The 21,075-nt window shown below is 40.6% G+C and overlaps 1 protein-coding gene across 3 annotated transcripts in view; it reads right to left on the bottom strand.

The window, feature by feature from the left end:
- The window catches only part of ITK (IL2 inducible T cell kinase), a 63,143-nt gene that overhangs the window by 17,217 nt on the left and 24,851 nt on the right, over positions 1-21,075 (bottom strand). For all 3 annotated transcript variants that reach the window (XM_025867151.2, XM_025867150.2, XM_073890542.1), the window contains 5 exons: positions 20,437-20,565; positions 17,157-17,197; positions 14,231-14,382; positions 10,391-10,456; positions 6,185-6,239 (listed from right to left, as the gene is read on the bottom strand). In XM_025867151.2, the coding sequence (XP_025722936.1) occupies positions 6,185-6,239; positions 10,391-10,456; positions 14,231-14,382; positions 17,157-17,197; positions 20,437-20,565 (443 nt within the window). The remainder of the gene's footprint in view (positions 1-6,184; positions 6,240-10,390; positions 10,457-14,230; positions 14,383-17,156; positions 17,198-20,436; positions 20,566-21,075) is intronic.

A 21,075-nucleotide genomic window follows, 5' to 3' on the forward strand; every position in this document is an offset into this window, starting at 1 on the left:
TCTTGAGCCTATAGTTAGCATCCCACATTACCCACAATGTGTTCTGTGCAGAATCTTGGACATGGTGAGGACAGAAGAGTGCTAAACAGAGTCTTATTTTCCTTTTCTCAGATATAAATGTAAACCATTTATCCAGTGAAATACTAAAGACTCTTTTAACATTTGCTTATAAATCCTCCTTTTAAAAACATGATTTTCCAAGCGTTAGAGTTTTTTCCCCTTTGGGGTCAGTAGTTTATTTTAATTTCTAAAGTAAAGTTGATCTTTATGACATCAAAAATCCCAGATTAGTTCATTTGATTTTAAAATAGCTTTTGAAGCGTAATTTACATACCATGAAATTCTCCCAGTTCAAATATACAATCCAGTAATTTTTGTAAATTTATAGAGTTGTGCAACTCAATCTAATTTTAGAACATTTCCATTACTCCCCAAGTATACCTCTGTTTTATTTGCACCCCTGTCAGGCTAATATGCTTTCTGTCTCTATAGATTTGCCTATTCTAGACATTTCAGGCAAATGAAATAATATAAGAGGTGGTCTTTTGTGCCTGCCTCCTTTTGCTTGGCATATTGTTTTCAAGATTTATCCAAGTTGTAGTGTGTATCAGTACTTCTTTCCTTTTTATGGCTGAATAATATTCCATCATATGACCATATCACATTTTGTTTATCCATTCATCAATGGACGGGCATTGGGCTGTTTCCACCTTGTGGCTACTGTAAATAGTGAATCAGTGTCTGGCTTCTTTTGCTCAACATCACCTTTGTGATATTCATCCATGCATTACATGTAGCACAGTTTGTCTTCAGAGATTTTCCCCTTTGCCAAATATTGAAGCTTTTGCTCTTGCCTCATTGGAATGTGATGGGTTAAACTCAAGGCAGGAAGAAACAAAACTTCAGCAGAGGAAGATTTTATCTGCATATCTAAGTTATTCTAAAAGGGAAAGAAATAGACCCCCCCAAAAAAAAACCAAAAACAAAACAAAACCCCACAACAATAACAAAACAAACCCAGAAGTTCATCAAGTGTCTATAAAGAAGGGCGTGCAAACATCTCTTCTATTTAATTAGGAATGTTTTATTGTTGTTCTTATTCTTCCAAAGAAGCTGTTATTGTTGTTATTTTTTAAAACTGTAAGCAGGTGGGGCCCAACTGTTAACAAGAGTAATCCACAGACATGAGAGAAAGGGGAGGTAAGGTTTGCAGTCAGCTCGGCTGAACGTGGGAGGCTCAGAGCTCTTCCCCCACCATTGTTGCTCTAAGTAACATTCAGTGAGGGTGACAGGAAACTCTGGTGTGGGGCTGAGGCAGTCTAGAGCTCTGAGGAAAACGAGGCATCCAGCATGTGTGTTACCGCCTACTTCCTGTAAGGGGCTCACAGGAAGTCACAACCACCAAGAATACTGGAGCTTAAAGGGTCTTAGCTCACATCACCACCATGCAAAGGGGCACTGACTTATACAGTGCAGCAGAAGCGTGGCCCCCATTCCTTGGGACATTTTCAAGGTCTCAGTTTACCTTTTACTAATTTACCTAGAAAAATAAAGAGGCAACAATAGGGGAGAAAAGTCATGGAGGTGGTGAAATATATGGATGGGAATTATGGGGATGGGAGAATAGAACTTAACTCATATATTCCATGATTAACCATTTGTGTGTGCATGCACCTGTGCGTATGTGTATGTATGCACCCCTCCTCTGGTCCAGAACTATGCCACTGATTCACACTCTGAACTTGGCCTCAGTTTACTCTTCCATAACACAGATGTTCTTTAAAGGGAATTCTTATTTTACCAGCCTATAATTCTGTGAATTCCAGGTATTTCCTGATTAAATGTATGAGCTTCAGTTTCCTCATCTGTAAAATGTAAGGTTGTTGGGAGAATTAAAGCACATAGAAGATTTTCTGGAATCTATCAGAACAAGGACTGTTGGGGCTATTACTAGCCATTATTGTCACATGCTATGGCATACCATCTGTTGGAAGTATTAATTCCACTGTCTGCCTTTATCTGAGATATGCTGACATATTAGGAGTATATTTCCTTCTTTCTGCCCACAGGATTTAAAGGTGAATTTACAGAAGGTAATCTCAACACACAGGGTAGGTTGCTGCAAAAGACAGACTGATAATTCATAGCCTCGTCATGTGGCATTACACTTCAGGAGAATGTGTCTGACACATTCAGGAGCTGGTTGTTTTCTTCTCTTGAAACAAATCCATTATTAAGTCAACATTGCATCTTTAATGACATCTTTGAATCATAGAAATACGATAAACGAATGACTTGGAGTAAGGCTCCTGCCTAAAATTCAGGTCACCCAACGTGTGCGATGCTGTAAGGTATGGAATACCTGCTCACAAGGAATTTACCCTCTACCTAAATGGGTTAACACAGAAGAGAAACTCCTGAGGCCTGAGGCAGAGTGAGAACAGTGCCACTGGAGAAATAATGACATTGCACCATTAGGGTTCCAAGGCCAGGCCACCACATTCCATGGCTAGAGAGAGGGAAATCATGAGAGGCTTCTCAGAGGTAGTGTTATCTGATAAATTGATAGGATGATGTAGGAGATGCTTTTCTTTGGTTCCCAAACTTGGGTAAGTCCCAGAATCACCTGGGTCCCACCTCTAGAGCTTCTGCCTGGTGAGGACTGGAGTTTGGAATTTGTATTTTTAAAACGATCCCCCAATGATGCTCATGATCAGCCAGGTTCTCTTTAAGCATGGTTGTTAATTTAAAAACATTTATGAAGCATTTGACGTATTCATTCACTCAACAACTATTTATTGAGGAACTGCCTTGTCATAAATCCAGTTTGGGATTCTAGGTGCAGCAGGAAGATAAAGCCTTTATATTCTAGTGGAGAACTATGGATGGGACAGTACGTCAGGAGGTCTAGTTAATAAAAATGCATCAATCCACCTCTTCAGTGTCCTCTACTTGTTAGATAAAGAGATTCTAAACACACCCAGGAAACAATTCTGCTTTTGTTTCAAGTAGCAGACAATACAGGGGCTCACTGAAGTTTGCCCTTATATTACCTAAGGAGGCAAAGAGGATTTGGTAAAGTAGTTCAGAATATGAGCAGGGAGGAATGTTTCAACTGCCCCAGCAAGCAAAATGTATTTAAGTGTCTCCAAAGTACTGCCATAAAACAGGAAACCACTTCAGTTTGTCATTCATGTGGGCTGTTCAAGGGCTCCATGGGTAACACTACATCAACCAATGTGTGATTGAAAATAACAAAATTGCACTTATTTAAACATTATAATTCAAGTTTTTAATTAATTTTGCAATCCTCTCAATTAGTTCTCATCAGTCAGGTTTTACTATGTTATCCAATAACATAGGTTGGGGAACTAGGAGCTGAGCCAGCTGCCCAGGCATCACAAGTTTAACTTGGAAAAATATAGGTTCCCAGGAACTAACTCTGGAGATTCTGATTCTAGGTCTGGGACAGGGCCCACGGGGATTCTGGATTTTTATGTTTCCCAGTGATTCTAATGCATGGTTTCCTGGGGACCACAGGAAATGATTAAGTGCTGAGTTGATGTGGAACCAAGGAAAACCAGGGTCCAGTCATGACTCAGCTCAATTCCTCTTCCTCCCACGAGATGTGACTCCTTAGAATCTTCTCTGAGCTCCAAGGTCACTGAAAGCCTGCCTCAAGTTCATAGTTTACCTTGGATTATCCTCTAACTCTCCAGTTTGTCTTGTTTCCCAGTAGAGTCTAAAGTTACTGAGGTCAAAGATCCTGTCTCAAGTACCCCTAAGGGCTTCATCCTGTGCTCAGCAAAATGGTAAGGTACTCGAGTTTCCAGCCAGCAATCGTGATGAAGGAAATGGTGCCCACACACTGTAGCTGAGGTGGCTGCTCACAGAGACGGTGGCCAGAATGCAGGCTGCCTCTGATGCATCCCTCCCTGGTAAGCAGCGTCTTTTGGGAATCCATAAACCATTGAACATGCTCTCTTTGATGAGAACAAGCTGCCCAAGGGCAGAACATCTCACCTTGTCCTCTATGCTAGCTGCTTGCTAATTGGCAACTTATCTGAAGAAGATGGAGTTCACTGCTCCCAGTATGACTGTGGGTTTTCCTTCTCCCTTCCCCTTTTCCTCTTTTAGAAATTCTATTTTTGCCTTAGATGGGAATGAATCAATCTGTTACCAGTTTCCCTTTCTACAAAAGTACATAGCATGCTAATAATTAACTGTATGCCTTTAAATTATTCTTTGACAGTATTCATCAACCCTCCACAGTGGCTCATTCCTAACCACTGTGCAAATAGTGGCCAGATGTTGGGTGACCAGCTGTCCCAGTATGCTCAGGACTGAGTGGGCTGGGGATTCCTGGACACAGGACTCTCAGTTTTAAAACTGGGACAGTCCCAGGCAAACCAAGATGAGTTGGTCGTTTCATCCGCATTCCGTGCGGGAAAGATTTGCGATTTAATTTAAAATTCTTAAAGATAGGGTGTCTGGGTGGCTCAGCTGGTTAAGCGTCTGCCTTCGGCTCAGGTCATGATCCCAGGGTCCTGGGACTGAGTCTCCTGCTTCTCCCTCTCCCTCTGCCTGTTGCTCCCCCGGCTCCCTGTCTCTCTCTCAAATAAATAAAATCTTTTAAAAAATAAAATTCTTAAAGATAAGAAAACCTTCAGACCCAAACTGAGAAATGTTATATGGTGAAATGGCAGGAATAGGGTTGACATTTTGGCACAGGGAGATTAATGCTTCCATCAACTCATACCAACGGTTTACTGGTGTCACCAGTGAGGCTAGTGTTGGGTACAGGTCATTAACATCGTCTGAATATTAGACGCACCTGGAGAGATTTTTCTCTGAATTACTAATGCCTAGATCCTACCAACTAGATATTCTGATTTAATTAATCTGGGGTGGGGCTTGGGCACAGGTATTTTTAAAAATGTTTCCCAGGGGATTCTAGTGTGCAAACAGGTCTGAGAACAACTGCTCTAGGCATATGTGCTGGTAAATTCATTGATTGCTCTGTGGAAGACTTTTTCTCCATAACTCCATGCATTTGGTTTCTCTGAAAGAGCCGTCAATGTGCAATTTTTCAGTGCTACTCAAAGTGTGGTCTGTGGGTGGGTGCCAGATGGCAAATTGTTGCTGGTCCGTCACCAAACAAAAAGAGAAATCGAGAGTAGGCATTTAGAAATTTTTCATAGCAATCAGAGTAATTTTATGTCTAATGAATCTAAAGCTAATAAAAAAATTGAACTTGAATTTTTTGTGTCTGCTTCTTTATTTTTTCTAGTAGTTCATTTTTATTTCTTTTATAAAATGTAAGTCTGTGACAAATTGGAAACTGAAAACCAGCCACAAAAATGTGATCCATCAACACAGATATTTGAGAGGCACTATTCTAGAATAACAAATGACCCTCTGGTCCAGGCAGAGAGGGTTCACCTTGAGTGCCAATCACTTGATGGTAGCTGCCTGCAGCCCCATGTTGAGAAGGATCCCAAAGCCATGGACCATGATCAACTCTGTCACATAAGATCAGGAGCAAAGGGTGACAGCATGAGTATTGGGTAACTGTCATTGCTGATTTAATCCAATGCTCCTCCTGTACTCATTGAGAAACTAAGGTCCAGGAAGAAGAAACATCCCCCAAATCACCCACTGTGTTGGTGAGAGAGCAGGGACTGGGTCCTGTACTTTCCCCCCTGCACCCTGCTTTCTTTCTTCTCATCCCTCTCTCCCTTTATTCTGACATCCCTGGGCAAGATCAGCTACTTATACTGCATGGCTGTTGAGAACCGCTGCATGAAAAATAAGTTAAAACAAGTGATGTATTTCTTCTGGACACACAACCCAACCAAGTAGTATCTAAGTCACACTCACCCCCAAGTGAGAAGCAGGCAAGGCAAACTAGCCCCATGGCTCCACAGGGTCAGTCATCGTGGCCAGAAAGGCCACAATACCTGTTGTGACAGTTGCATGTCAATACCAAGGCCTTGAACCCTCGCTGGATTGCTTATCCTATTATATGCTAGTTTCTATAAATCCCCAGAATATTTCCACTCGACTTGAAAACCACTGTAATCCAGTATGCCGGCTTACTGCATTGGCATAAATGATAGCATGGCTGGAAAAAAGAGCACAATTCATTTATTTTAAGTCAAAAGGTAGGTTAAAGGAGACTTACTGTGTCCAAAAGAAGTTTTTCAGCTTTGTCTCGGCTGATACTCTTATTGTACCACCTGAAAGCAGGAAAAAGTCGTATGTCGATGAGAGTTAAACAATTTTTATTATTTACTTGTAAAAGATAATGTTAGAAAATGATTTGGTCTTTTTCTGTCTGTACCAGTGCTTTCCAACTTAAAAACAAAGGCATGAACCATTTCCAGGTAATAAAATGTTTAATTGGAAGGGAACAAAGGAATCAGAATTGGTAAAGTGTCAATAATTTTTGAAGCTGGGTTTTGGGTATATGGAGGTTCATTAAATTATTCTCCTTACTTTTGTGCAAGTTGGAAATTTTCCATAATAAAATTTTAGAAAACCTTCATCTTCTCCATTTCATAAGTCAGTGGGTGGTTTTAAGTAGGATGATGCTAGGACAGCTATAAAAATTGGGCACAAATTTGAAAGTTTAGCCTTGTAAAGCAATTGCAGTATTTTCCTCTTTTAGATTGGTTTTCAAGATCTTCTGCAAAGTGATTATATTATTTTTATAATTTTGGGGTCTGGTGAAAAAAAAAACCCTAAAAAGTGGTAAGAATTATATGAGTGATTTTTAGAGGTAAGGTTTTTGAATGTTGCTGGTAACACTTGAGCCACATCCTGGCTTCCCTGGCTACTTATTAGATAAGAGGAGTTAGAAAGATCATCAGTTAACAATCCGTTTTAGGAAAGTATAAACCTCAGAGGAGAGAAGTTCTGGGTGGGGAAGGAACACTACTTATCAAACTCGTGTGGCTATTAGAAAGTAGCTACAAATAAGGGAATTAATGGATCCACCTGAGCTTTTGAACATCATGCAACTGAATGGTACTTTATACCTCAGTGGGCTCTTGTAACTTATCTAGTTGAGGGATGGCAAATAGGCTTCATCTCATGTGCAAGCTCTGGTCAATTAGTCGTAGCTGCCTAAAGCTGCACACCTGAGCTCAGTAGGTAAGTGTGTCACGATCTAAGAGTGATGTCTACCCTGAGTTCAGGAATGGGGAGGGAATGCCAGCTAGAGTGCCTCCTTCAACTTGTCTACCCTTCAATTTAAGGGAAAGGGATCTGAGATCCAGCCTGGTGAGGAAACTTGCCCAAGGTTATGCCCCCAAACCAGGGCAGGAGACCTGAAGCCAAGCAATGGATGTACCAAACCATGATTATGCTCCCAGATGGTACATTTTTGAGTTCTTATGCAGATGTCACCGGAAACTAGACAATATTAAGTTCAAGGATGAAAAAAATCATCCTATTGGGTATTTTATATATATATACTTCTAAATGTCTGGATGTTTGCTTGTGAGTCATTTTATTCTCTAGCTGTGATCCCATAATCTGAAAAATGCAAACCAACAGTATGTGGAATAAATAGGGCTCACAGACTGTTTTGCTTATATGGTCTAGTGTTTTGTTTTGTTTTGTTTATGAACTAAAATACCTTCGGGAGGGGGAATACACTTTTTTATTTGCCTCAGGCTCCACCATTCTCTAGTGCTTTATACTCTGTTGGAATTCTGAGTTTTTTCCCTCTATCATAAATGATGAGATTCTGATTAAAAGCAAAAACAAAACTTCCCAGCCTAATGATCATTTGAAATAAATGCCTATTTTCTTCCCTAAAGGCATTGGCTATAAAAAGGATTCTATTTAAGCATATTTCCTACATGCTTCATTGCAGCTCAGTATTCTTGGAACTGATGACTCTTCTATTAGCTGAGGGAGGGGCTACTCACTCATACTTGATCAAAACCAGTCTCAGGTTGAGAGACTCTTCAGAAAATGATAGCTCTTCACTACAGAGTCTATTAGAATTTCAGCAACAAATAACTTGACCACATTTGAACTAATAAGAACCCAAATGAGTTAATAGAAGTCTTCATTAGCTAATATTCTTCAACCCTGGTATCTTACATTCGGAGAGGACTTAAACGCATTTCATTTTTAAATAATTTCAAATGTATAGTAAAGTTATAAAATACTATAAAAGAACTCCCATATACACTTGACCCAGATGAACTAATTTCTGATATTTTACATATTTGCCTTACCATTCCCTCTGAATAGATATATATATTTTTTCCAAACCATTTGAGAATAGACTATTACTTCTAAGTACTTCAATATGTATTTCTTTTTTTTTTTTTTTAAGATTTTATTTATTTGTCAGAGAGAGAGAGAGAACAAGCAGGGGGAGCAGCAGGCAGAGGGAGAGGGAGAAGCAGGCTCCCTGCTCGGCAGGGAGCCTGATGCGGGGCTCAATCCCAGGACCCTGGGACCATGACCTGAGCCGAAGGCAGACGCTTAACGGCTGAGCTACCCAGGAGCCCCTTCAGTATGTATTTCTAAGAAATAGAATATATACTTATATAAAAATGGTACAATTACCAAAATCAGGAAATTTAACATTGATGCAATACTATTATCTAATTCCAGACTTTATTCAAATTTCATCGTTGTCCCAATGATGTGTTTTGTCTTTTTTTTTTCTTTTTCAGAGAGGGAGAGAAAGAGAGAGGTGGGGGGAAGGGGCAAAGGGAGAGGGAGAAAGAGAATCTTAAGCAGGCTCTATGCCCAGCATGGAACCCAAAACACGGCTTGATCTCACAACTCTGAAATCATGACCTGAGCTGAAATCAAGAGCCAGACGCTTAACTGACTGAACCACCCAGGTGCCCCTATTTTTTTTTTTAATGGCTCAAGATCCAATCCAGGATTACTAGTCTATTTAATCAACACTCATCTCCTTAAGCTCCTTCAGTGTGGACCAATTTCTCAGCCTTTTGTGTCTTTTATGATATTAACATTTTTGAAGAGCACAGGCCAATTATTTTGTAGAATATGGATTTGCCTATTATTTCCTCATGATGAAACTCAGATTATGCATGTCTGGGCAGGAATATCCAGAAGTAATGTGTCCTTCTTGGTGCCATATCAGGAGGCCTGGGATGTCTGTTTAGACATCATTGATGTTTCTTGCCTGAATTAGTTGATACTTTGAGTTACAAATGGTGATTTTTACTTTTATTTATTTATTTATTTTTAAAGATTTTATTTATCTATTCATGAGAGACACAGAGAGAGAGAGAGAGAGAGAGAGAGGCAGAGGGAGAAGCAGGCTCCCAAGGAGCAGGGAGCCCGATGTGGGACTCGATCCCAGGACCCCGGGATCATGACCTGAGCCGAAGGCAGACGCTTAACCATCTGAGCCACCCAGGTGCCCCAAATGGTGATTTTTAAATGTGATCATCCTTCTACATTCATTAGCTGGCACTCTATGGTAAGAAAGAACTTTCTCATTTATTTATTTACTTACTTACTTACCTATCAAACTATCTGCTTGTTATCAATTCTTATTTTACTCAATGGACTATAGTCCATTACTGTCATTACTTATTTTGACACTGGAATTGTCACATATTTGGCCAGAAGGAACAATTTTAAGCTTCTTTGCCCTTTCACAAGTCCACATCATTAAAATATTTTGGGGGGCAGTACTTCTTTACTTTCTGGTGCAAGGTGTTCCAAGTTCATCCTGTTCTTTCCCTGCCTCAACTCTGAATCCCCAAGCTGTTTCTTCAAGAACTCTATTCTAGTGGGAAGTGCTATTTAGAAAGGAAGATCTGTGAACACAATGCTGTTGCGGTGCTATGGGGCTGTTGCTTCTGGACCCTCTAGCAGCTGAGCTAGGGAGCATACGTACATGGTGAGTACACTGTCCACTACAATTGGATTTTATTAAACATTAAGTAGTTCCATTAAAATTATATCCATGTGAACTCTTCTCTGACAACTTGAAATAAACAATACAAGCTAAGCAGATATTTAATACCTATTTGTCTGCTATTTTGGTATTGGAAGTATTGCCTTAAAGTATGTTTTAAGTGAGTTTGTATTTGATTAGTGTTCATACTGTTTTCTTCCTTCTCAGGCAAGACCAAGATTCCCGGAAGAATCTTTTCCGTTTACCACAATCTATGTGGGTATCTTAGAGTCCTCTCTTTGATTAAAGGGGAGGTGAGTACATATGTCGGCCCCCTTCTATTTAAATTTTTCCTCTACTGTTTACTTAGGGATCAAAGTACAAGAAAAAAAAATGCCTGGTACTTTTATAATCAACCAATAATTTATTCCTAATCTAAGGAGGACCTTAGTACCATATTTTTAGAAAACAAAGAAAATATCTTACTCATAAGTTTCCAGGCTATTTGGAGATTTTTCCACCAGATAACTGCTTGGTACATATCCTTCATGCCTGTTAAAAGAGAAATTCATGTTTAGACTATTATAGGACAAATTTTCACATCTCCATTTTAGAGGTGGTTCAATCCGTTAAAAGTCATTTAAAGATGGGGGAGTCTCACATTATTTGGTATTCATGATAAGACATTTTAAAGTTTTAGAATAAAAGAGTCACTAAAAATAACAAAAATCTGCCATCTGTTAAAGGCAATAGATTTCACCACTAAAATATGAACCATAATAAATAAGAAGTGGCTACTTCACTCAAAAAGCATTGTTTGTTGCTCTCCTCGTTGTGAAATTTCCTCTAGTGGAAAAAAGATTAATGTTTAGTCTCTATTTTCTATAAGGAAACATTTTCTTTGGGGTGTGACAATCAGTATTTTTTCCACTTTAGTGCTACTATTTTATAGTCAAGAACCCAAAATAATTAAAATATAAAAAATCACTTTCCCACCACAGGTCCCAAAAGATACTGCCAGTCAGCATTATAAGCTTTTAATCCAAGGCCTCCCTAATATGTTGTTGTTGTTGTTAATTGAACTCCTTCAGACACAAATGGTAAAACATGAGAAAAAAGAATAGAGTCACGCTGGATTTAGAGGTAGGAGCTTCTTTTGAGCAGGAATAGATAATTGTGCATAAACAAAGACATATGGATAAAGAGACTAATCAGCACATCAAAATACTTTACATTTGTGTGTGGTCTTGTATTTTTCAAAGCACGTTCACATTCATTATTGCATTTAATACTACATGGTGAAAACAATGTCCCTTTTACTCTCTGGGCCTCTGGCTCCCTCTCTGTAAAATGAGGGCCTTAAACTAGATTCCACATAAAATTCCTCCCAACTCTGCCAATCTATGAAAAGATGCCTGAGAGTTTCTTGCTCTTTACTTCATAAAGCATATTTTAATTTTTATATAATAAAGCCATTTTTCAATCTGGTGATGGTGTCTAATGAGGAATGTATAATCTATTTCACAGAATTGTTTTGAGGAGTAAAGAAATCAAGAATGGGGATGCCAAATATCAGAAGATTGTCTCATATCCTGTGCCCATGGCTGACATTGCTAGTCAATCATGACATGCTTCCTTTGGAGAACTGAACACCCAGCTTCAGAATCATCCCTAATATGGTGCTCAAGGCAGTCTGTGCCAATTGATAGAAGTCAAGTTATTTTAAAATTTGCTATTTCTTTTATATCTGTCTTTTGGAATCCACTTGATTTTGTCTGGTTTTGCCACACCATATGTTTGCAATTCTAGTACTAGGTCAAATATAATTTTTACTTTCAAATAGAATAACTGTGTTCTAATATGCCAACCACATAACATTATGTGATAATATGATTATCACAAATGTTGATTCTCTTCATTTGTATGTGGATGGAGAATTTACAAAGCTCCTTTCATGTTTAGCATCTCATCGATTCCCTCAACCTTGTAAGATAGACAGAGCCGATATTATCATCTGTGTTTCACAGATAAGGAAATGGATGCCCAAAGTTTAAGTGACTTTTCCAAAGACCTACAACAAGAGCAGCTGATACTAAAGTCCAAGGCTTCTGTCGCCCCATCTTGTGGACTTTCCACTATACTGCATTATTACAAAGCACGCTGGGGAAATTCCCAAAACACCAATTAGATTCTAGGGTGTCCTCTTTGATGGCCTTTGAAGTGCAGAGCTGAGTATTTCCATAGGCCACTGAACAAAGGGTAAACTGTCATTTGGGGAAGTGAAACCTAGGAGAAGAAATTTCCTGGCACATTAGGTGTGCTAAATAAATGTCAGTTGACTGGAGGAGTGAATTTCTGAATAAGTTCTTCTGGTGTTTGTAGAACCGGGCAGTCTGTTTCTGATATGGGACTCCTTATAATAGGCAAAGAGAAGGTGATGTGACAAGCCTCACTTGCCTCCACAAGTCAGCTAGAGAAGGAGGTTCCACATGAGGTGCTTTGGGGTCTGTTCCTAGCTAGCCAGCAACACTGTCTCCTAGACAACAGTCCTTGAACCAACCATATTTTACACCCCTCCTTCACTCTCCCTGTAGTGGTGTCAATAAGGCTACTTAAAGAGAAGGCGTTTTGACAAAGCAAGTTTTGATCTATGTAAAAAGTAAAGCCTTAACCCTAAAGATATTTGTGTGCCTCTTTTTTTACTCATCAGATTAGTTTTTTTTTTTTTTTAAGGTTAGTGATACCCAGTGTTGACACTCCCACATGATGTTGGTGGGTAGTGGGAATGTAAATTTGGCAACCTTTCTGAGGGAATTATCTACCTAAATTGAGACATGCTCTGACTCAACAGTTCCATAGTTAGAAATAGGAGATATATATTTTTTCAAAAGAAAAATATATTTTCAAAACTATCTATGTTGCAAATTTTTTTCAAAAAATTGCCCAGAAACATGAGCATGAGCAATACAAGATCTTCATTGTGGCTTTGTTTAAAATAACAAAGAAAACAAATAATTTGGAAACTAAATATCCTACCATTTAAGATCATTCAAATATTTATAATACAAGCACACCTTCCAAAACTATGCAATTATTTAAAAAATAAATTTGTATTGCTGATACGAAAAGATCTCCAAGGTATATTACTAAAGGTCAAAAGCAAGGTGAAGAGCAGAATGAATCACCTTTGTGTGAATGAAAAAAAAAGGATTCATTTGTGTATGTATACATTTTTTGTTTGGGATACATAAGAAAGTGTTAATAGTGATTACTTTTGGATTTGATATGGGGACAAATGGAGGTTGGATTTTTATTTTTTTAAAATAAAACATCGATTTAGGCCATCCTACACTGCAATGATGGAGTCTTTTCTTTTTCTTTTTTATATTTTTAAATCGGTAATAACCTCATGTTTTAAAAATGTATAAACCTGTAATATTAATATACAAGGATGTTCATTGCAGTGTTGTTAATATCTGCAGTATATTGGAAATAACCTGAGCACCCAGCAAGGGAATTGCTCAATTATGGTACACTTTTGTGTTAGATTTATGCAGTCATTGAAATCATATTCTGGAGAATATTCCAGGGCTTGGGTAAATACCTCTGACATATTAAAAGGAAAAACTAAAGCCTTATAAAACAGTATGAATCCGATGCCTTAAAACTAAGTACTAGTATCTAAGTCATATATATCCCAGAGCATTCTGAAAGTTAACAAAAGTAATTTTGTTGTATTTCAGATCAGAGAAGGGCTCATAAGATTTTTTTTTTCATTCAGAACTCCCATAGTGGACAACCGGTATTAGCACAACTCAACTTTCTCCCTGAATCATGCAGATGGCTAGTTCAAAGACTGGTAGTGTAGCTAAGTCTTTAGTATCTTCCTCCTGATGCTTTTTAATATAACCACTAATCTGTACCATTTCTACATGCCTTTTCTTTTCACTGAAAATAGACACTTCACAATGGGATGTGCCTTCAGTCTCATCTAAACACTCAAGAACAATAGTGCTTCCTTGTAGAACAAGCTGCCAATCTCCTACTCTATGGATGTTAGTGAAAAAACCCAGGGAATTTTTAAATGGGCTTGGGGGCTGGGAGTGCTTGTTGGGGAGCGAACATAGCAAATGACCGCCTCCACCACTTCTGAGAAGTGGAAAGATCCCCTCAACCACTTCTGCCTTCCTCTTTCTTTTACCTCTGCTCTCCTCTCCTAACTCAGCACAGTGGTCATGCTGATGAAGGCAGGACAAATCATTCCAGTGTTTTCTCTATTCTCACCTACCCTCAAGCCCTGGGACAGCAACCACAAAGATGCCTTACCCGTTCCTGTCCTGTACTCTCCACCAGTGAATCTCAGAACTGTCCAGCAGGTAGTACTCCTCATTGCGTTGTAGCATGAGCTCCTGTGGATCGTTTGTTTGGTAGTCATACAAGGCAATGACAATGGTTTCTTCAGGTTCCTGAAGTGATCGCTGGAGGAGGTAGAAAACAAAACCAAGCTATGACATAGAAAGGAGGTAAACTGCAGAACAAGGTCAACAAGTCCCTAAATTATAACTTGCTCCTGGTTCTATGCCAGGTCAATACACCAGTTCCTACAATCCATTGGGTATTGGCTGAAACCACCTGCCTTCTCTAGTTGGCTTTCTTTGTGACTTAAGACTGTAGTGCTGAATATGACACAAAGACAATCAGTACCTGGAATTCTTTGCCCTTCTCATTCTGTGTGCTGAATTTTGACCACAGTGAATTCCAAGCAGCTACATGCTTTTTATACAAGTCTGTTGGTCACATGTTGCAGCCTCTCTACTGGCAGCATCATATTCTTGATGAAAGTGATGCAGTCACTGCTAAGTTATTCAGTACATGCTTTTCTGATTTGACTTGCAGGTTTGTCCAGATCCATAGGATCATAGACTACTGGAGCTGGAATGCCTCTGAGAGATCATTCAATCCATTCTTTTGTTTAGAATGGGGAAATAGAGGCCCAGATGGGGAAATAGATATGGCTAAGCTTAACCCTTGAATTAATCTTAATGCTCTCTCTACGATAGCACATGGACTTCCTTCTTCCTCTTAGGGACTCTCTTGCCTAAATCTACTTCTCAGTACCTTTTTAAGGATGATATGTTGAAGACATGAAGAAGAGATGATAAAGCAAACAATTGTGGGATTTCAGGAAGGGCACACTTGCGACAGTTTGGCAGATTTTGTGAGATAGTAAATATGGAAGAGATTGAGATCACTGGTGGAGATGAGATTTGGTGTTGAGAAGCCAGTTTCTTTCTTTTTCTTTTTCTTTTTTTTTTTTTTTAAAGATTTTATTTATTTGACAGAGGGAGACACAGTGAGAGAGGGAACATATAAGCAGGGTGAGTGGGAGAGGGAGAAGCCGGCTTCCCGCTGAACAGGGAGCCTGATGTGGGGTTCGAACCCAGGACCCTGGGACCATGACCTGAGCCAAAGGCAGACGCTTAACGACTTAGCCACCCAGGTGCCCTGAGAAGCCAAAGTTTCTATGAGCACATTGAAGCATTTGGTGGTATAAAAATCCTGGAAATCTAGAAAGAAAAGCTTGTCGTACTGATGTAGTATGTCATCCCAGCTGAGCCCAGATTAGGATTTGAGGTCTAGATATCGGTGGAGCTGAGATGGTGTATTGGAGTACTGCAGATAAGAGTCAGTGGGACTGAGGCTTTCACCCCAAGAGCTAATGGAGGAAGGAGTGATATTCAAGGGCACCTGAAGATTAAGGAGGGCTATGACATCATGGTATTCATCCCATTATAGGCCCAACTAACTGATCAATCCCTATGAGAAGAAAGTTAAGAGCAAGGTTCTCAAACCATGGTGGTAGCTTTCCATAGGGAGCATCTTGGACATCTATGGGGATGTTTTGAATGTCACAAAGGTTTAGGTGTGCTGCTAGCATTTAATGGGAGAGGGCCAAGAATGCAAAAAATCTCAGCAGTATCCCACATCCTGTACAACTTTTGAACGTCCTATTAGACATTCATGTGGTGAGAAACCTGCTTATAATAATAATGTATAATAATACTCTGAGCCTAGATCCAAACTCTACCCTATATAGTTGGGCCTATGGGGGAAACCATCTGCAAGCCAGAGTTGACTTCCCCAGAGATGGCTTGGTATCACCTAAATCTTATAAGTCAGTAGATTAGATCAGTCTTTCTACCTACTTCAGTGTGCTCCAGAATCACCTAGAGGTTTATTAAAATGCAGATTGCTGAGACCCTCTTCCAGAGTTATGAATGCAGTAGGTCTGGGGTGGGGCCTGAGAATTTACATTGCATTTCTAACCAGCTCCCAGGTGATGCTGATACTGCTCGTCCAGGGACCACACTTTGAGAACCACCACTTGAGTTAAAGAGCACCACTCCAGAAGCTCTGCTGCCTACTAGCTTAACTACTAAATTGTTGAATGGCCTTGGAAAAGACTTAAAATCTCTCTTGGGACTTGATTTCCCAAGCTTTAAAATGTGAATAAAACTATAACCCTCTGAAGTGGCTAGAAGAGACAATGAGGAAAGGAGGTACATTCATATATATGTGTATATATATTTAATATATAAAGATGTATATATATGTATATCTTTGAAATAGTAAAAGTGTGGAAGTACTTTGAAAACTACAAAATATCAAAAGTAAGGGGTGGAGTAAATATACAATTTTATTTCATTTTTTAAAAAGATTTTATTCATTTGAAAAAAAGAGAGAGAGAACATGAGTAGGCAGAGGGAGAGGGACAAGCAGATTCCCCACTGAGCAGGGAGCCCGACTTGTCCCAGGCTTGTCCCATTGTTGTACTGATGCTTCATTGTTGTACAGTGCTTCTGAGATTATAACCTGAGCTGAAGGCAAACGCTTAACCGTCTGAGCCAACCAGGTGCCACAATACACTATTTTATATAGATAGCTGTCATTATACCCCAAAGTGGTCAGGTGGCTGGATACACAGTTTGTTATCAATAAGTTTTTGTTGAATGAATAAAGTAAACTGAGGACTTAGCAGCTGAATGGTCCTTTTATGTAAACAGACCCATGAGACAGACAGGTCAGGTCCAAGAGACCCGGTGTGTTCATTTCAACTGAATTACTATAACCTGCTGCATTTGCCCAGGATCTGAAAAATCTGGGCAGATGGGGAAAGTGCAAAGGAGACATGCCAGTCAGGCAGCTGCAGTGATGGGTGTCCACTGTGCCCAGAGCTTGAGCCCTCACTTACCCTGTTGTCTTCAGGAGTAGGAGGAAGAGGCTTCTTTGAAGCTGAAATGAGAAAAACAGAAAAAGAAAATGAGCATGAAACCGAATGTGCCCAACTGGAGGCGAGCAGCCAGGGGGCTTTTCAGAGAAAAGGGGCCCTTAGGTGAACAACAGAAGAAAAGGGCCAGAAGAAGCTGATGAGACACAGAGAAATGAAAATCAGCCTTGTAGAGCCCATGTTTTATCTCTTTTAGCCTGTAGGTTCCCCACTTTATTTTCTAGAAGATACGAGAAACTTCTAGACGTCAATATTCCGTATTCCCAGTTAAAGCCTAAACCAAAAGTTGCTTCAGAGGCATTAAGCTTGTGTCCTTCCCTGTGGGCCGGGAGACCTCCACAAACATACCTACCACCTGCCAAACCCCAGAGAGGGAACTGGTGACTCAGGGTAACAGTGACTCAGCTTCCTGAGGTAGCCGTGGGCTTGGGGAGGAGGTGGGTGAGGTGAGGGGTCATTGTGTTATTTTTTGGGAGGGCTGGAAGCTACTTTTAGTTACCTTAATGCTTCTGAGCATGTGTTCCAGCTACCTCGTCCAAACTACACCTCTCTCTCTCTCTCTCTGTTGATCTGTTTGTGTCTCCACAGCTCCCTCTCTTCACCTCACCTCTATACCTTCTTTCCCGCTCTCTTCTTTCTCTCCCTCCTTTTGTCTCTTCCTCTGTCTCTCGGCATTTCTCCTCTGAGGCCCTGAAAAGGTCATTCCTGGAATCAATAGACCAAAGTGGAACATCTGGGAGTAGGTGTGGCATGGGAGACAGCACATGGGCTTCTGTTCAGTTCAAAGAATGATTTAATAATTAGAGATAATATGGGAATAGGCTCCATAAGTGGGTTGTGAGCTCCTCATCTTTGCATGAGATTGACTCACATATGGGGTTGATCCCTTCCTGACCAGGACAGCATCTCTCAGGAAGGCGGTAGGAGGAGACCAACACAGTGACATGGGAACGCAGCCTGTGTGCTAACTCCTTAAGCCAGGGCAGGGTGGGGTATTGACTTGGGTTTGTGATTAACAGAGAAGAAGTAAACAAACATAACTGCAAGCATGGATCCTATTCAGCACTGAACTCAGAGTACCAGGAGACTGGCATTCTCTCCTCAGCTCCATTGGGAATGAGCTGGGTGGCCTTGGGCCCCTTCCAACCCTGAACATTCTGCGACGTCTATCTCTTTTCCTCTAACCTTGCTCTTCCCTCCTTTCTTCTCCCTGTGGGTGCAGTTGGTTTGTATGACATCAGAGCCAGTTCTGGCTGCAGAAATGAGTGTCGCTGTGGGTTGGGTAGAGCAGGGTCCATTTTTACCCAACCACCTCTGCTGCTTTCCAGACATACACACAGACACCGCTGTATCTCAGCTTCAGATTCCTCTGTCCACAAATAAGAAAGACTAGTGGGCATAATTACCCTTTGTTGAGAGCTCAGTAAATGCCAGCAGATGTGCTAAGAGCTTTCCACAAGCCCATTGTTGCAAACATGAATGTAGGATCACTAAGAGACTGACTATAGTAGTTAGGCCCTGGGTTCATGGGGTGAGCAGTTCAGCATGAGCAGTCATGTCCAAGTGTCATGATGGTGAGTCATTCAGGTGCTCATCACCCTCAGTCATGTGCTAGCACTCAGTGGAGGGAAGTACTATGCACCCTGAAGAGGGTCAGCTGCAACATGCATGGTGGAAACTGCCAAATGGAAACACAGACTCAAGGAATTCTAGAACTGGAAAGGGGCTTGGAGATTGTTTCATCATAGGACCCCTAAAAGTTCCCCTAACATTGGATTGATGAAGACATTAGGGCCCTTGATGGCCAAGTGACTGGTCCAAGGGCCCATAACAAAGGTGCTGGCAGGAATTTGGAGAGCAGACCTCTAGCTTTGGAAAGGGCTTTCATGCACCAGTGAAAGCCCATGTCATCTTGTTAATATGGTGAATTTCACCCACATAAAACCTTCTGTTTCTTTTTTATGAAATACTAGCCTTTGTGAATTTGGTCCATAGGGTAATGCAGAAGATCTTTCGCTTCTAAAACCAGGTTTATATTGTTCTTCTGGGCCAGGGGACTGTTAACCTTAAACTTTCTCTCCCAAGGTGGAGGGTGAGAAGTGGTAGTTTTTAAAGTGGTACTAAGAGGGGCTGTGACTCAGGAAGCCACGGAAAACCCAGCCATGTGTTACATTTAGCACATCTGTCTTGGGTTGTCAATGTGAGGTATTCGGTTTTAGTGCAAAAAAGAAACTGACAGATGAGAAAATCTGGCTAGGGTAAGAGAGGTTGAGAGGAGAGGGGAATGGAAGCAAAACAATTCACAGGATCCATCATTCCTATTCAACAATGGCTTTGTAGAGCACTTCCTCACTGTGTGACCTTGAGCATACCCAACTGCTCAAGGTCTCCTGCTTCTGTGACCTCACACCATCTCCCCCAAATGACTGTGGGGAATGGGAACTCACCATGTGTAAAAGTGCATGCAAGTGAAGTTGCACTTCATTGAAGGTTCAGGTCCCAGAGCAATCACAGAAGGGAAAAGTGGGTCGCACCCCAATCCCTCATTCTGGGGCCTTTGCCCTCCAAGGACCAGAAACACTGTCTTTTGTTTTCATTTTGCATTTAGGCTATGACCTCCTTTTCTCTGAGATTATAGAGATTGACAGCGAGTTTGAAGGGGAGGCAGAGAGAAGCCACAGAGTAAAGAAACAGTTTTTGGTTTTGCTTTCTTCCCCTCCAAGAGGATAAAGTTGAGCTAGTGGAATTAAATATATGTGTGATGTGACACCACTGTAATAAATAAATGATGTTATGGACCTCTAAGTCTGTCTCTACAACTTAAGACTTAAGGCGACCATGCCATTTACATTTTTTAACTTGAAGGTTATGGCCGTGCTTCCCAAACTTTACCATGCACACAAATCTCCAGGAAATTTGTTAAAATGCAAATTTTGATAGGGCAGCAGACCTGGGATATGGCCAGAGAATTTATATTTCTAACTAGCTCGCAGGTGACATTGACAGTACAGGCCCAAGGATGACACTTTTAGTAGCAAAAGGAGCTACAAAGGCATAAGGTTTGAGATGAAAAACATCAACAGGCAAGTGGTAGAGGCAGATGATTTCCTTCCGAAAGTTCTAAAAATGCAAAATTTTGTATTCAATCCCTGACACCCCTGATGATGGTAAGATGTGAGCTTTTACTTCTCACGATCAGAGAGGTCATTTTGCAAAGAAGAAAGGGGAATTCCCAGTCTCTTACCATTCTTTGTTGGATCGTACTGGGCACAGCCCACTGCAAGCTTCTCCAGCTGAGCACAGCACCTCCATCTCCCGTCCATCCAGAAATTAGGATGATACATGGGCACCAAACTGTTATTATTCCTTGTTTCTGAAAGAGATTGGCACCAGTAGAAGAGTTATTTTCAGGTCAGTCTATCAAGGGCTACCAACTTCACAATTCCCTGAGATTGGACCCCGCGTAAGCTTGAGTGAATAGTACATGTTGGATTTAGGCATTACCAGATCTGGGTTCTTGTCTGGCCTTGCATTAATTGTATGTCCCTAGGTTGGACAACACCCTCATCTGAGCCTCAACGCCCCCTCCGATCCTAGACTGGATCAGTGGGCCCCACAAAAGCCCCCAAGGGGCACTGGTAAGACTGAGTGGGAGGGATTCTGGCCCTTCATCTCTCCCACCTTCAACCACAGGAATTTTGCTTTTATCCGTTCTAGATTTGTGGCTTTAAAGTGAGATTTTGGTAGAATAAAAAAAAAAAAGATTCTCCTGCTGAAGAAAAGAAGTATAAGAAGGGGAGATCTAGATAAGCCATCTCAAATGTTCCTTCCAGCTCTAACATCCTGTGAGTAAAGCCCTACACGGAGGGAGAATAGCCAATGG

Source organism: Callorhinus ursinus, unplaced genomic scaffold (assembly GCF_003265705.2).
Source record: "Callorhinus ursinus isolate GAN/ISIS: 27379988/994484 unplaced genomic scaffold, GSC_fseal_2.0 scaffold3, whole genome shotgun sequence".
In the NCBI taxonomy this organism is placed as follows: Eukaryota; Metazoa; Chordata; class Mammalia; order Carnivora; family Otariidae; genus Callorhinus; species Callorhinus ursinus.